This window comes from Trifolium pratense, linkage group LG4 (genome assembly GCF_020283565.1).
Source record: "Trifolium pratense cultivar HEN17-A07 linkage group LG4, ARS_RC_1.1, whole genome shotgun sequence".
NCBI classification, from domain to species: domain Eukaryota; kingdom Viridiplantae; phylum Streptophyta; class Magnoliopsida; order Fabales; family Fabaceae; genus Trifolium; species Trifolium pratense.
The window spans coordinates 33,778,254-33,793,068 of NC_060062.1; the positions used below are offsets into that span (position 1 = coordinate 33,778,254).

General features: G+C 34.1%; 2 protein-coding genes across 2 annotated transcripts; both read right to left on the minus strand.

Annotated features, from left to right (window-relative positions):
• Positions 1-664: 664 nt before the first annotated feature.
• LOC123922534 (agamous-like MADS-box protein AGL80) lies at positions 665-1,174 on the minus strand. The gene has a single exon (XM_045975244.1). It carries the CDS (start codon positions 1,172-1,174, stop codon positions 665-667), a length of 510 nt encoding a protein of 169 aa, XP_045831200.1.
• A 2,456-nt stretch (positions 1,175-3,630) lies between these two features.
• On the minus strand, positions 3,631-6,009 carry LOC123921841 (expansin-A8-like). The gene is made up of 3 exons (XM_045974534.1): positions 5,821-6,009; positions 5,037-5,349; positions 3,631-4,099 (listed from the first exon to the last, which is right to left on the minus strand). Exons 1-3 carry the CDS (start codon positions 5,957-5,959, stop codon positions 3,796-3,798), a joined length of 756 nt encoding a protein of 251 aa, XP_045830490.1. The 5' UTR covers positions 5,960-6,009; the 3' UTR covers positions 3,631-3,795.
• Positions 6,010-14,815: the final 8,806 nt, after the last annotated feature.

The following is a 14,815-nucleotide window of genomic DNA, read 5'->3' on the forward strand; positions in this document are numbered from 1 at the left end:
ATGGTAAAAACTCTCTGGAGCAAGCTGAATATGCTTATGGATTATAGCTGCTTATCTGCTTTTCCACTTTTGGACTTGTATTAGACCATGTTGGATACTATGTTATGTATTTTGTACTGCCTTGTGCAAGACTCATTGAACAAAATTTATGTTGTAATTTTAATGTATATATATAACCCTTTTAAATTCTATAAACAATTTAATATGGGGCATTATATTATATCTTTTTATCACATTGTAATTTAATTGATTTGCATTTTATTGACAATTCACTTGAAATACAATTTTTAAAAATAATTATCAACCAACTTTTTATAATTTTAATTTTTAAAACATATTTGAAAACAACTTGCCAAACAATATATTTCATTTTCTCATCACTAAAACAATTTTAAAAGTTAGGACTACCAGACATTTTTTTATTCTTAAAAATAGTTTTGAAAATAGGTATATAAACTAATTTTTAAAAGAAGATGACAACCAAATTAGTTTTTAAGGAAATCATGCCTACACAACCATAATATTAATATTAATAAAAGTAGAAAATTACAAGAAACTAGTTCAAACATAAAGAGAGTAGCTAGTTCAAACACACTTAAAGAAAAATTGAACACATGTGATAAAAGAACTTTTGGAGATTGACATCACAAAAAATGACTTATTTTTAGCTACCATTCACAAACCTTGGAGCTCTTTGATCATTGATCTCCATTTCCATCATCTTCATATTAATTTCCTCCATTTTCTCATCAATCACATATGTGAGGTCATCATGATCAACGGTACTTAAACCCTCAATGTTCCCTTTCTCAAGAAAGTGATACATTTGAATAGTCATCTTCATCTTCCTATTCTCTTTCGTTTTTTTCGTCAACTTCTCACTCAACTTTTCGATATTTTCCTTCAAGTAACTCTCATGGTTCAACATCTTTCGGCCTCGATCAAATTTTGGAACATGGATGAATTGGTTCAGCACACTTTGAACTCCTTCGATGGATGGCCAAATTTGTGGTTCAACAATTTCAGGATTGAACACTATAGCACATGCCTTAATTTCACATAGAGTTGTGATTTCATTGAGCTTCTTCATCAAACCTTTTACCCTTATTTTATATGTTGCTTTCCTTGCTGTGTCCTTGGTTATGAATGCAAGTTTCACTTTCTTTCCACCCATGGTGGTATTGAGGAAGATAAAAAAGTAAAACTATATTTTGAGCAAGAAAAAATTGGGTGAAAATTATTTGTTGTGATTTGATTAACATCTAGAGATTTCTTCTTAATTTATAGAGCCATTGGGGGAGATAGAATTTAATTTAATTAACATTTTATTCATATTACCTCTATATAATATTCATAGTTTTATGGTAAAAATTAATTAAGCTCTCTGTTTTTACTAATAATTTTTTTTTTTGTAAAAAAGTAGTAGATGACAGCTAGCTATTAATGGGTGAACTTAAAATGGATAAACTAACATATTAAATTTGCAGTGTTAAGTGAAATTAGTGATTCGATTAACATTTTTTTTCTTACAAAAAAAAATTAATATTAGTGAGTCGATTAACTTGATAAATATAAAATGACATGAATATATATCTTTAATTAATATTCAATTTTTTTCAATTAAGATAACAAGAGTAGAAAAAATATATCTTAGAAAAGTGAGTAAAAATTTAACACACAATAAGCTATAAACTTAAACACTACACGAAGTAGTATCTCAAAAAAAAAGTAAAGCTTAAAATTAGAAAGGACTTTTTTTTTTGGTTACCTCAGAAAGGACATTCGGTGAAAGGTATTAGTTGAGATTTACTTACCTTCTAGAGATACTTTCTTAATTTATATAGAGACGGAGGGAAATAATTTAATTTTGAGTTAACATTATATTCATGCTACTTCTATTGTAAAATTGAATTTTTGTTACTCTTAGTTTTTACTGAAAAGCATATAAAGAAAAAAAAAAAGAAGCAAGAACTTAGATCCTTTATAGTCTTTCATTCGCAACAATCAAATTACAACAGTTAAATAAAAATTCAATTCAGACCTGTTGGTTGATATTTGTTATGACTAAAGAAAACTAGGAAGCACCGACACTCCTCAGATTAGGCGTGTTCGTGTCCGACACCGACACCGACACTTATGATTACACTAAATTATGTCATTTTTCCAAATTTTTATCGGTATCGACGTGTCAGTGTCCGTGTCGTGTCCGGTGTCCGTGTCTGTGTCCGTGCTTCATAGAAAGAAAATGATGATGAAGATCCCAGCTTGTAAAAATTGAGATGAGTATTTTTAGGAAAAATTAAGAAATTAACGTTCTACCATAAAAGAAAAATATATACAAATAATGTTTTTGCAATATAAGAAAGCAATTAAATGGATTTTCATATTAAAATATCTCTTTATTAGATTACTTTATTGTGAGATAGATCCTAATAATGCACTGGATATTCATTGTCAATGTAATGTTGCTTCTTCATTGACAGTACATGTAGTGTTTTTTTTTTTGTTTTTTTTTTCTCCTTTTATTTACTTAGCTTCTAGAGATATTACTTAATTTATATAGAGTCATTGGAGAGAATAATTTAATTTAAGTTAACATTATATCCAAACTACTTCTATAGTAAAACTAAATTTTTGTTACTCTTAGTTTTTACTGAAAAGCTTATACAGAAACAAATAAATAGAACTTATTAGATTCATATCATTCACAACAATCAAATTTCAACTGTTAAATCAAAATTCAATTTGATCCCATTGGTTGATATTGGATCGCATACGTAGGAGGTGGGTTTTAGCAACATTCACTCTCATAAATATTAATTGGTGTATTCTAGCGAATGTTTATAGGAGTTGCAAACTTACACCCACTTATTGTTTAGAAGGAGTGTAGTTACAACATTCACCTTAAAATGCATTTAACCACCTTTTAGTTATGAATTGCTAAAACATATCTTCTAAAAAATAAGTGTATATACATTTGCAAAACCCATACTCCTTCTGGATACAAATATAAGAAGAAAAAAAACTTCAAAATTTAGACACAAATATAAGTAAAAGTCAACTACTTTTAAACTAATTAATACTACTATTCTTAATATACCATTATTTAATCATTTCACTTTTCAAAAGTTTATGTGATTTCCAAGGCATAAATCAGTTTTCAAAGGGTAATATAGTAAACTTAACTCATGTTTTCCACTAAATCAAGAAAATTAACTACACTTAACTAAATTTCTTAAACACTGCATAAACGATTATTTTTTCTTATATTTGTGTCCGGAGAGAGTATATTATAGTCTATTGGTCACAAGAAGAAATTTAGTATAAGAATAGAGTCAGGTTGAAGGCTAGTTCTTGTAACCCTTGGAACATCTTTTTGTAAAGTTACTCTCTTTGATTAGTGGAACGGAATTTTGCCCTCTCCCCAAAACGTAGGTCATCTTTGTACCGAACTGGATAAACAATATTGTGTGTGCTTGTTTCTTTCTTTCCTCACTGTTTTATCTTTTGCTTGCGATTATAATTGTCATTTCCGGTTGATATTGGTTGTTTGATTAATTTGCTCCATACATAAAGTATTATTAGCGTGATTTTAACGAATTTACAACTAGTACTCCGAATTAAGTTTTGAGGTACTGCCATTTATTTCTTGTATTGTTGTCAAATTGATAAAAACATTGTCTCGATCATAAAATTATTTAGAGTAGAGTTTCAAATATTAATCTATCGTAGACTTTCTATTAAAGCAATCTACGTAAAATTACAAACATTTTCACTAACCTACCCCCACAGTGTCTAAAACCGACCCCCTTGAAAGGTCCGACCAAATTGCCAATCAGCCGGTGCCACATTGTAGCTTGTCACCGTTCTACCGTCACCGGTGGTGACTTTAAAAGAGAGGCTTTGTCCATTGAGATAAGAATTGCTTTGCCAATTTTGTCCCCAATTTCTTGACATGGTTTGCCAACTAGTTTTGGACCCTTTGATTGAGACTGCATGGACATCTCCTGCACCCGCGACGTTGGTGACCAAAACCAAATTGAAGTAAGAGTGGCCATTGATTGTGAACCTTATTCCTCCCTTTTTTATACATGACACTCTTCAATCAACAAAATAAGAAAAATAAAATTCATTAAGTTTGTTGAAAATTACAACAACAAATTGAAAAGTGATATTATTTTATTTTTCACTTTATTTTTTTTATAGGCTGTTCTATTGTAATCTTTTTATTTTCATACTTTTGCATAAAATCAAAATGTAGAATTCTTTAATTTTTGCTTACTGTTATTTATTTATTTATTTTTTTTTTGGTATTTGCTTATTGTAATCGGTACTGTTATTTTTTAGATGTACCGATTACATACTTTGTTTCATATTAAATATCATTTAAAATAATGCATATGCCTTAAGAAAATCATCAATTATTATATATAAAAAAATCAGCAATTACATCCAATTTTATAAAATAATAAATAATTTGAGACACCCAATTATTCCAAACAAGACATATAAGATAGAAAGAGTAATAAATTTTGTCTTTTTCAATCTTAATTCCAATACTCCAATTTGACATTCTTGTTATAAAAAATCACAAAGGATGGTACATCTTATTTATTAAATGGAAAGATATCAGTCATGCTATTCAACTTATATAAATAAAAATGAGAATTACAAAAATAAGCATAATGAAGAAGATAAGTTTTTGATGAAAAGTTCATTTCATGTGTTATAAAAGAATTAATAGTAACAAATATTCAAATTCGTCCCCAACTTATACGAAAATTTCAGCGCAATCGCCAACTTTATTAAAATTACTAAACAGTTTCTAACTTTTCAAAGCGTTAATCAAGTTAGTTCTTCCGTAACTCCTAGTTAGCTAATGGTAAGGTTCTTGATTATTATATGTCTCAAATGAGGCTAGGAATTGATGATTCATATATAATTTATAGAGATGTAAGGGAATTAATCAATAAGACCTTTATATAGAAGCTTGAAATTGAAAACATTACCAAATTGATGGCTTCACACTCACATACCTTCTAAATGCTATAGGCACAATTCCAGCTTTATATTGTGCAATTTGAAGGAATGCTGGTTCTGCCATATCAAAGTGTTGTAGAGGAGGATTACACCAACCACCATTATTGTTTGGCAAAGCCATGTTTGGTGGACAAAAGTTTGTGGCAGTAACAACAATGGTGCTAGGCTTACACCATTTTATGTCACCAACACATCTCATTTCATAACAAGCTCCACAACTCAAGCCATTGTTGAACAAAGATGTGCTTAAAGCTGCAGTGTTGGTTCCATATCCTTGATTGTACAAATTTCCATAACCACATGCACCTCCTATATGTATATTTCAAACAGAACCATATGTAATTAGCACAATCCTTTTTTTTAAAGCACAAAATAAGTATAAGTATTATTAATAGTAATAAATAACCCTATTCTCTTATAAACAAACCAATATTGAACAAAGGTCTATGACATCGAAACCACTAGGTTTGGTCTAGTGGTGACGATTTTGGGTAGTATGCTAGAGGTCTTTAATTTGATCCTCAACTCCATAAAAATACGGTCTATGACATCGATCTGAACAACAATATTAAAAAATTTCAAGATATGTGTGATTTCTCAGTCGCATTTAACCGGAATTCTTCAAAATATCAAGGATCGTGACACACTAAATTTGTGGTCACACTAAATTTTTATATTGCAGTAAAATACAGATGCAATTGCAGTTTCAGACCATAAAATCATGGTGACACGGTTGCTATTACTAATACATTGTGATTAAAATATATAAGCTAAACTTACCCATTGTGGCAGCAGCATCACCACCACCATAGAAAGTGGCATGACCACTCTGCCAACCGCCATAGTTAGCCGCAACACCATGAAAATGCATTTCAATGAAGAGAATGAACATAGTAACTAGCAAAGTAGAAGAAGCCATTGAATGTTTTTCCTTTTGAGACAAGAGAATGTGTAGTTTTTGTTTTGCTCTAATGTGAGGTTTAATGCAATTAAAGGGCCTCTATTTATAAGCATCATTTGGTGAATATAACATAAACATACATTGGTGGGACTTTTTTTTCCTTAAAGTCATAGAACAAGTGACAAATCAAGTGCACATGCGCTGGTTCTTGTTGGGATTCCTAACCGAAAATCTTTTAGGTCAAGACCCCTGCACATGCAAACCCTAATTATCCATCTTTAACTTTATAGACTAACATTTTAAATATACTTTTTATTTGTATAGGCACTACTTTAGGAGTTTGTTTATCCTTTCTTTCTCTTCTAAAAAAATGTTAACAACCCAGCTATCATTATGTGGGATTTGGATGCATTTTAGTTATTTATATGATCCAGACCGTCGAATCAAAATTGGACGGTTTATATTCTCATTTTGGTGAATAAGTCCAATATATAAAGCGAAACATGAGCCATGAAATCTTAATGTGAGAGTCTTGATTAGTGACTGTAGATTGCATTAATCAATAATAGACGGTTCACATTCTCATTTTAGGAAACAGGTCAAAAATACAAGAGTGAAACATGTGTATGGATTGTTGATCCGACAATCCTGATCAGTGTCTGTGAGATCGCGTGAATGTTTAGAATCCAAATTCATTGCTTGTTATTTTAAAATTCTACACTATATTGGATTTAAGAATAGGGTAGAGTCCTAATTAAGGAGTATTATCTTAGCACATGAAAGAGTATCTATCTTATCTGTGCAATCAAAAGCAGGAACAACAAACGGCATTTGCATCATATATGCTCAACTTTTTCAACATAAAAATTGTAATGTAAAGGAGCATAATATCTTTTAGTATATGTGTTTGTGTGGCTCTTGAATATAATTAAAGTGCTGGAATGATAATCATAATTTAATGCCTCCACTCCAGTCCAGTCTGTGCATGTTACAAAGATGAAATGTGCACGGTGGCCCTATGGTATTCCCATGCGTGTGAAAAAATAATCATTGCTTATTAACTAATCTTTTTGTTAATTAGATATTGTGGAAATTAGTTGTTGCATAATATCAAACTCGATTACTACTCATGTATTTATATGACAACCAAAATGCATGTGGATAAACCATGTGGAGTCATACAATTTGTTGTCTTGAAAATATATTGCATGAGCTTTCAAATAAATTATTATTATTCAACATGCTTGATACAAATATTATAACTCATGTCTGAATCTTATGGATAGAAAATATAGATCTCTTCACAAGAGATGAAATCGCGCAGATTCAAATATGTAATTATCAACTTCAAGTGTTCGCAAAATTAAAAGTATCCCAAAATTATAAGCAACACCCTAAAGCCAGAAACACCCATAGCTTCTTTCTATGCATGCACTCCAGAGGATCTACCGACGATTCATAAAACAGAACAGACAATGAGAAGATTGACTTATGCAAAAAATACCTACAAGATAATACATTGAAACTATCAACAATTGCTAGGGTGTCACACACCAACTTTGGAGAATATGAACCTATTTCTTATTTCCTAATAGCCCACACCAGAGTGTCCAACCACAAAACCCTACTTCTCGCTTCTCAAGACTCCCTCAACTCTATAAACAAAGAGAAGAGATTTGCCAAGTCATGCACACGGTCGGTAAGACAACAAAAAAGCTGCATGTTAAATACCTAACAAATGAAGAAAAATCACACGCCCAAAGAAAGGGACTTCTCCCTTCACAAAACTCAACCACATGCATGTTAATGACACAGTAGGTAGCAACTTCTATAACAGTTTTCAGGAAAACGTAATTATTAACTCATTCAAAAATTGATTTTTGCTTATATTTAAAATCGGAGTATATTGCAATTTGTATTCATATGCTAAACAAAATTATTAACTGGAACATTGGGCGTAAATGATTATCGAGTTCTCCTAAAACGAATCATTCATGAGAACCCGAATTCGATTTTCAGTGGGAACAATTATTGGCCAGCCTTTACTTATCTCACGGTCAAACTTTGGATTACCGTGACCTCATTCCCCTGAAAACTATTGGGTTAAAAAAAACAGAAAATTATCAAAATTTGTACTATTCATTATGTTAGAATAAGCCAAAATGTTACTTTTATCATAATTAAAACAACAAAATATGTAACAATAAGATGGAAGAAAGGAAGTACTAGCCGAAGTATAACAGAAAGAGAGAAGTGGGCAAAAACCAAATTAAAAGTATCCCAAAATTATAAGCAAGACCCTAAGCCAGAAACACCCATAGCTTCTTTCTATGCATGCACTCCAGAGGATCTACTGACCATTCATAAAACAGAACAGACAATGAGAAGATTGACTTATGCAAAAAATACCTACAAGATAATACATTGAAACTATCAACAATTTCCAACTTTGGAGAAAATGAACCTATTTCTTATTTCTTAATAGCCCACACCAGTGTCCAACCAGAAAACCCTACTTCTCGCTTCTCAAGACTCCCCCAACTCTATAAACAAAGAGAAGAGATTTGCCAAGTCATGCACATGGTCGGTAAGACAACAAAAAAGCTTCATGTTAAATACCTAACAAAGGAAGAAAAATCACACGCCCAAATAAAGGGACTTCTCCCTTCACAAAACTCAACCACATGCATGTTAATGACACAGTAGGTAGCAATTTCTATAACAGTTTTCAGGAAAACGTAATCACCTTTGAGGGAGCAAAACTAGACAATAATTTTACAAAGAGTAAGGGGAACCCCAAAAGATGTGACCCTCAACACAGGGAGTTTATCAGGCAGACACCTTCTACTTAGATTTAACTAAAAACATCCCTAAGCCTTACAATACTGACACCAGACATCCTCTACTTGAGATATATGGGTTGGAGACAAGAAATGGAGGAAATTGTCCAACAGAGCCTATTCCCAAACAAAGGCGCATTTGCCACCTAAACTACCAAACCCATACCTCACTCATCTATTCAGTTTCCAAATCTGCTCAGAAAATGCAAATAATTAATCTTGGGAAAGCAAATTTTTAGTGGGCTGCCACACAATCACATATCTTGCCAAAAAGAAATAGAGCTACCATTCCCAACCTTCTTGGATACACGCGCACAAAGCACCAATCCACAGTCCACCTCCCCACCTAAAGCCAGTCCCAACCAACAAGTATCTTTCTATCAAATAGAGGAGATAGATATAGGAATGCCTAAACTGTAATGACTCCCACCAATCCCTAAACCTTTTATTTGGCCACCAACACATCCTTTCATACAGAAGACTTATCCACCAGAGATGTAGAAGATATGTATATAATTAATGACAGAATTAAGTTAGCATTGGCTTCCAAGTAGATGTCTGCTGCAAATTAGCACTAACCTGTCTTGCAGTTCGGAAAAATAAATGTCATCACGAGGAATGAGTCATCCACGTTCACCTCCCAATAAGTTTACTCTTAGACAAGTTGACTCTAAGCCCATAGACCAATTTGAAACCATGTCAGAATAACCTTCATAGATAAACAAATGTATAATTTTGAAATGATAAGTTGACTCTAAGCCCATAGCAGATTGACCATTCCCAAGTTTGTCATCACTTCTATGCCAGTTCAATCTATGCAGAATATGTGGCTGTAAACAAGTCTTTGTGGTCACTGGTCAGATTGCAGAAGTGCAACACAGTTTATTCGGGTAAGCAAGTCTAGCCAATGGGTGAATTGGTAAACAGTTACTCTTAGAACCAACAATAAGAGTAACTGGCATAGAAGAAAGAAAAAAAATACAGGAATAACAATAAGCAAGTCTATGCCAGATAGATTAACTGGCATAGAAGGTCACTGGTCAGGGATGTCTTGGTATTCATTTTACTAGAGCCAACAATATTTCTCTTCTTGCTAAGGATGTTTGGAACTTAAATCACAATCCTAATAAGCTTTGGGGCTCAATTACTAACTGACTAACAAACTAGTTTTACTAAATTAATTCACCATATTGAACAACAATCAAACCATCTAACCTTGTATCTAACTAACTGACTGCCAAACTACTTTTATTCACCTAATATGTACCATTACCATCACATCGATAACAAATTGCATATGTGTTAAAAATATGAGAGAATGCTTTTTTTAATTTATTCCTCAGCTCAAGGCTGGTATTTATAATAAAAGTACAACTGGCTATCTCCTTGATTTTAGGAGAAATAAAAGGAAATAATGATATGTTTAAAATAACAAATTAGGAAACTAAATATATTCCAACACCCCCCCTCAAGTTGGTGCATAGATATCTGTCATGCCCAACTTGCCTATCAAATGCTCAAAGGTGGGTCTTGCCAAACTTTTGGTTAAGATATCTGCAGTTTGTTGACTTGAAGTTACAAAAGGTAAACATATGATTCCAGCATCTAACTTCTCTTTTATGAAATGTCGATCAATCTCAATATGCTTGGTTCTGTCATGTTGAACAGGGTTATGAGCTATGCTAATGGCAGCTTTACTGTCAGAGTACAATTTCAACGGAAGCTCAATTTTCATCTTAAGTTCTTCTAAGACTCTATGGATCCATAATCCTTCACATATACCTTGAGCCATAGCTCTAAACTCAGCTTCTGCACTACTTCTTGCTACAACTCCTTGTTTCTTGCTTCTCCATGTCACAAGATTACCCCAAACATAGGCACAATATCCAGAAGTTGATCTTCTATCAGTAATCGAACCTGCCCAATCAGCATCGGTGAAGATAGACACATTTCTTTCATTAGTCTTCCTGAAAAATAATCCTTTTCCGGGAGTTGCCTTTAAATATCTCAGTATCCTATAGACTGCCTCAAGATGTTCCTCAAAAGGAGCATGCATAAACTGGCTTACTACACTAACTGAGAACGCAATGTCTGGTCTGGTATGTGACAGATAAATCAATTTCCCAACCAATCTCTGGTATCTTCCGGTATCAACAGGAACATTACCTTTTTCCCAAAGTTTTGCATTAGGATCCATAGGGGTATCTGCCGGTCGACATCCACTCATTCCCGTTTCTTTCAATAAATCGATGATGTATTTCTGCTGGGAAACAACAATACCATCTTTTGATCGAGCAACCTCCATACCAAGAAAATATCTCATGGATCCCAAGTCCTTGATTTCAAAGTCTGCTGCTAATTTCTCTTTTACTCTTCCCATTTCAACTGTATCATTTCCGGTAAGAACAATATCATCAACATAAACAATCAGGACAGCTACTTTCCCATCTTGGGAGAACTTTGTGAACAAGGTGTGGTCAGCCTGCCCTTGAACGTACCCTTGTTTCTTCATGGACTGAGTGAATTTTTCAAACCAAGCTCTAGGAGATTGCTTTAATCCATACAAAGACCTATTTAGTTTGCATACATTTGATCCAAACCTGTCTTCAAAACCAGGAGGAATGTCCATATATACTTCTTCTTCTAAATCACCATTGAGAAAGGCATTCTTAACATCTAACTGATGTAGGGGCCAATCCAGGTTAGCTGCAACAGATAAGAGAATTCTAACAGTATTCAATTTAGCAACAGGAGCAAATGTCTCTGAGTAGTCTATACCATAGGTCTGAGTAAACCCCTTAGCTACCAATCGAGCCTTATACCTTTCAATTGACCCATCTGAATTATACTTCACAGTAAACACCCATTTGCATCCAATTGTCTTCTTCCCATCCGGTAGTGTCATAATACTCCAAGTTTTGTTCTTTTCAAGGGCTTTCATCTCCTCAAGTACAGCTTCCCTCCACTTTGGAACTTCTAGAGCAACCTGTACATTTTTTGGAATTTCTACACTAGACAATTTTGAGGTGAAAGCAGAAAATGATGAAGACAATTTTGAATATGATATGAAATTAGACAAGGGATGTTTAGTGCAAGATCTAACAGGTTTTCTAACAGCAACTGGATCATCTATATCGGGATACAAGATACGACTCTCAGAAACAGAGATAGACTTACCTTTTCGGTTTTTAGGAGGTTGATCATTCCCCGGTTCAGATTCATGACACTGTTGAGATGTGGACTCATCACTTCCTTTGTGATTCTTTCTCACAAAAACCTTTCCTTTCCAAATGTTGTTTTCTGCTTCAAACCTATTCTCTTTAGATGACTCACTACTTTGTGGCATTTCAATTAGATCATCATTATTACTTTGAAAATTCTCATGATTTTCTTCATGAGAAAATGTAGGCTCAGATTCACCAAGTTCCTTACTCATAACAGGAGTAGGCTCAGATAAAGAATCATGGCCATTTTCTGTTGGTGCAAAACTGTAAGTCTTAGAACTTTCTGATTCCGGCAAAGATAAATTATTAAAAAAACTCATGTCCTCGGTTTGAAACGAGTCTTCCTTTAAATTCCCCCCCTGAAGATGAGTATCATCAAAAAAATACTTGTTTTCAAAAAATGTAACGTCCATAGTGACATACATTTTCTTGTTTTTTGGATCAAAACATTTATATCCCTTCTGGGTTGGGGAGTATCCAACAAAAACACATTTTATAGCACGTGGTTCGAGTTTTCCAACATTCTTATGTTCATGTACAAAGGCTGTGCAACCAAAAATTTTTAATATCAAATCATTTGAAACACGAGTACTAGGAAAACATTCTTTGAAAGTATCAATTGGAGTTTGAAAATTGAGAACTTTTGAAGGCATTCTGTTAATTAAATAGGCAGCAGTCAAAACCGCTTCACCCCACAAATAGTTTGGTACTTTACTTGAGAAAAGTAAAGCTCTAGCTACCTCCAATAAATGTCTATTTTTTCTTTCTGCAACTCCATTTTGTTGGGGAGTATTAGGACAAGAACTTTGATGTATAATTCCATTTTTAAGAAAAAAATCACTCAAATTAGCGTTAAAATATTCTTTGCCATTATCACTTCTAAAGACTTGAATATTAGTTTGATATTGGTTTTGCACCATTGTACAAAAATCTTTTACAGCCTGACAAACATCAGATTTCCCCTTTAACAAGTACACCCAACATACCCTTGAATGGTCATCGATAAAGGTGATAAACCATTTCTTAAGAGATAGTGTACTTGTACGGTTAGGGCCCCAAACATCACTGTGAATAATAGAAAAAGGTTTTGATGGTTTGTAAGGCTGTATTGCAAAATGGGAATGATGATGTTTCGCAAATTCACATGCTTCACATTTAAACAAAGAAATATCCTTATTACGAAATAACTTTGGAAACAAGTGTTTTAAATAGGGAAAACTAGGATGACCTAATCGTAAATGCCATAACATAATATTGTCATCATGATTATTCAAAACAGAAAAAGACTCAAAGCAGGAACTTATTGTTTCAGAAGGTAGTTGTGATGCAGATCCAATGTCAAAGTAGTAGAGTCCTCCACTCTCCTCAGCGCTGCCAATCATCTTTCCCGAGTTCAAATCCTGAAAGACACAATGAGATCGGAAAAAATTAGTTTGACAATTTATATCTTGGGCTAACTTACTAACGGACATTAGACTACAGGACAAGTTGGGAACATGAAGGACATTTTTAAGAGTTAACATTGGAGACAACACAACTGACCCTTTACCGGCAATGGCTGAAAAAGAGCCATCTGCGACTTTTATTTTTTGATTACCTGCACATGGACTATATGAAGAGAACAAAGCGGATTCACCTGTCATGTGATCAGAGGCACCGGAATCTACTATCCAAGTATGATTGGGACTGACACTAAGAAAAACAGAGTTACCTTTTGTTGCTACAGAGCAAGAGGGAGTTTGAGACTCGAGGAGTTTGAACAGTTTCTCTAGTTGTTCCGTAGTGAATGGACCCTGAGTTGAAGTAGATTGTTGTCCTTGATCAGAATTACTTGCTTGGAATGCACGACCACCTTTCTTCTTCTTCCAATTAGGAGTCCAGTTAGGAGGTTTGCCTTTGAGCTTCCAACAATCTTCACGCGTATGCCATTCGCGGTTGCAGTAATCACATCGAGGAACTTCGTCTGGTTTTTTTCCTTCGTAGGGGTTTCTAGTTGCCAAAGCTGAGCCTTCAGATTCAGAGATGCGAGGTGTCTTGCCCATCATAATTCCTTGTCGTGCCTCCTCCCTTTTTATTTCTGCAAAAGTTTCACGAAGAGTTGGCAATGGAACCTTTCCCAAAACTCGACCTCTTACCTCATCAAGGTCTTTATTCAGCCCAGCGAGAAACATGAACACACGATCATTCTCTTGCCTCTTTAGAAATAAAACACTATCTTCTGCGCATTTCCAATTGTCATCATAACAAAGATCCAACTCTTGCCACAAGGTTAGCAACTCATTGTAATAAGTAGTTACATTCCGGTCACCTTGCTTAGCATGCCATAATCGTGACTTTAAACCAAAGATTTGAGAGGCGTTTTGGATATCAGAGTATGTGTCCTTAACAGCTTCCCACACATCCTTTGCTGAAGGCAAAAACATGTAAGGCTTGCCTATGCCAGGTTCCATAGTGCTTACTAACCAGGCAATAATCATGGAGTTTTCAGACTTCCATTGTTGGTGAAGTGGGTCTCCTTGTGCCGGTTCAGCGAAAGCACCCGTCAAAAAACCAAGTCTTCCTTTGCCATCCAATACCAATCGAACAGTTTGGGCCCATTGATTATAGTTATTCCCGTTCATCTTAGGAATATCGACCTTGAGGGAGGAACCCTCCTTGTCTTTGAAGCCTGTGTTGAAATCTCTGTCACCATAAACAGGTTTATTCCTGTTTTCGTTGTTTCCGCCATTACCGCTACTGGTAGCGATAAAGTCTGGTATCTTTCCGAAGTCTGGTATCCCACCACCACGGCCACCACCGTCTCCGCGGCC

Excerpts from the sequence above, each read along its gene's own strand:
- LOC123922534 (XM_045975244.1), bottom strand. The coding sequence starts at position 1,174 with ATGGGTGGAAAGAAAGTGAAACTTGCATTCATAACCAAGGACACAGCA.
- LOC123921841 (XM_045974534.1), bottom strand. The coding sequence starts at position 5,959 with ATGGCTTCTTCTACTTTGCTAGTTACTATGTTCATTCTCTTCATTGAA. Across the intron at positions 5,350-5,820 it reads TGATGCTGCTGCCACAATGG|GAGGTGCATGTGGTTATGGA; the intron begins GTAAGTTTAGCT and ends ATATACATATAG. Across the intron at positions 4,100-5,036 it reads GTGCCTATAGCATTTAGAAG|AGTGTCATGTATAAAAAAGG; the intron begins GTATGTGAGTGT and ends TGTTGATTGAAG.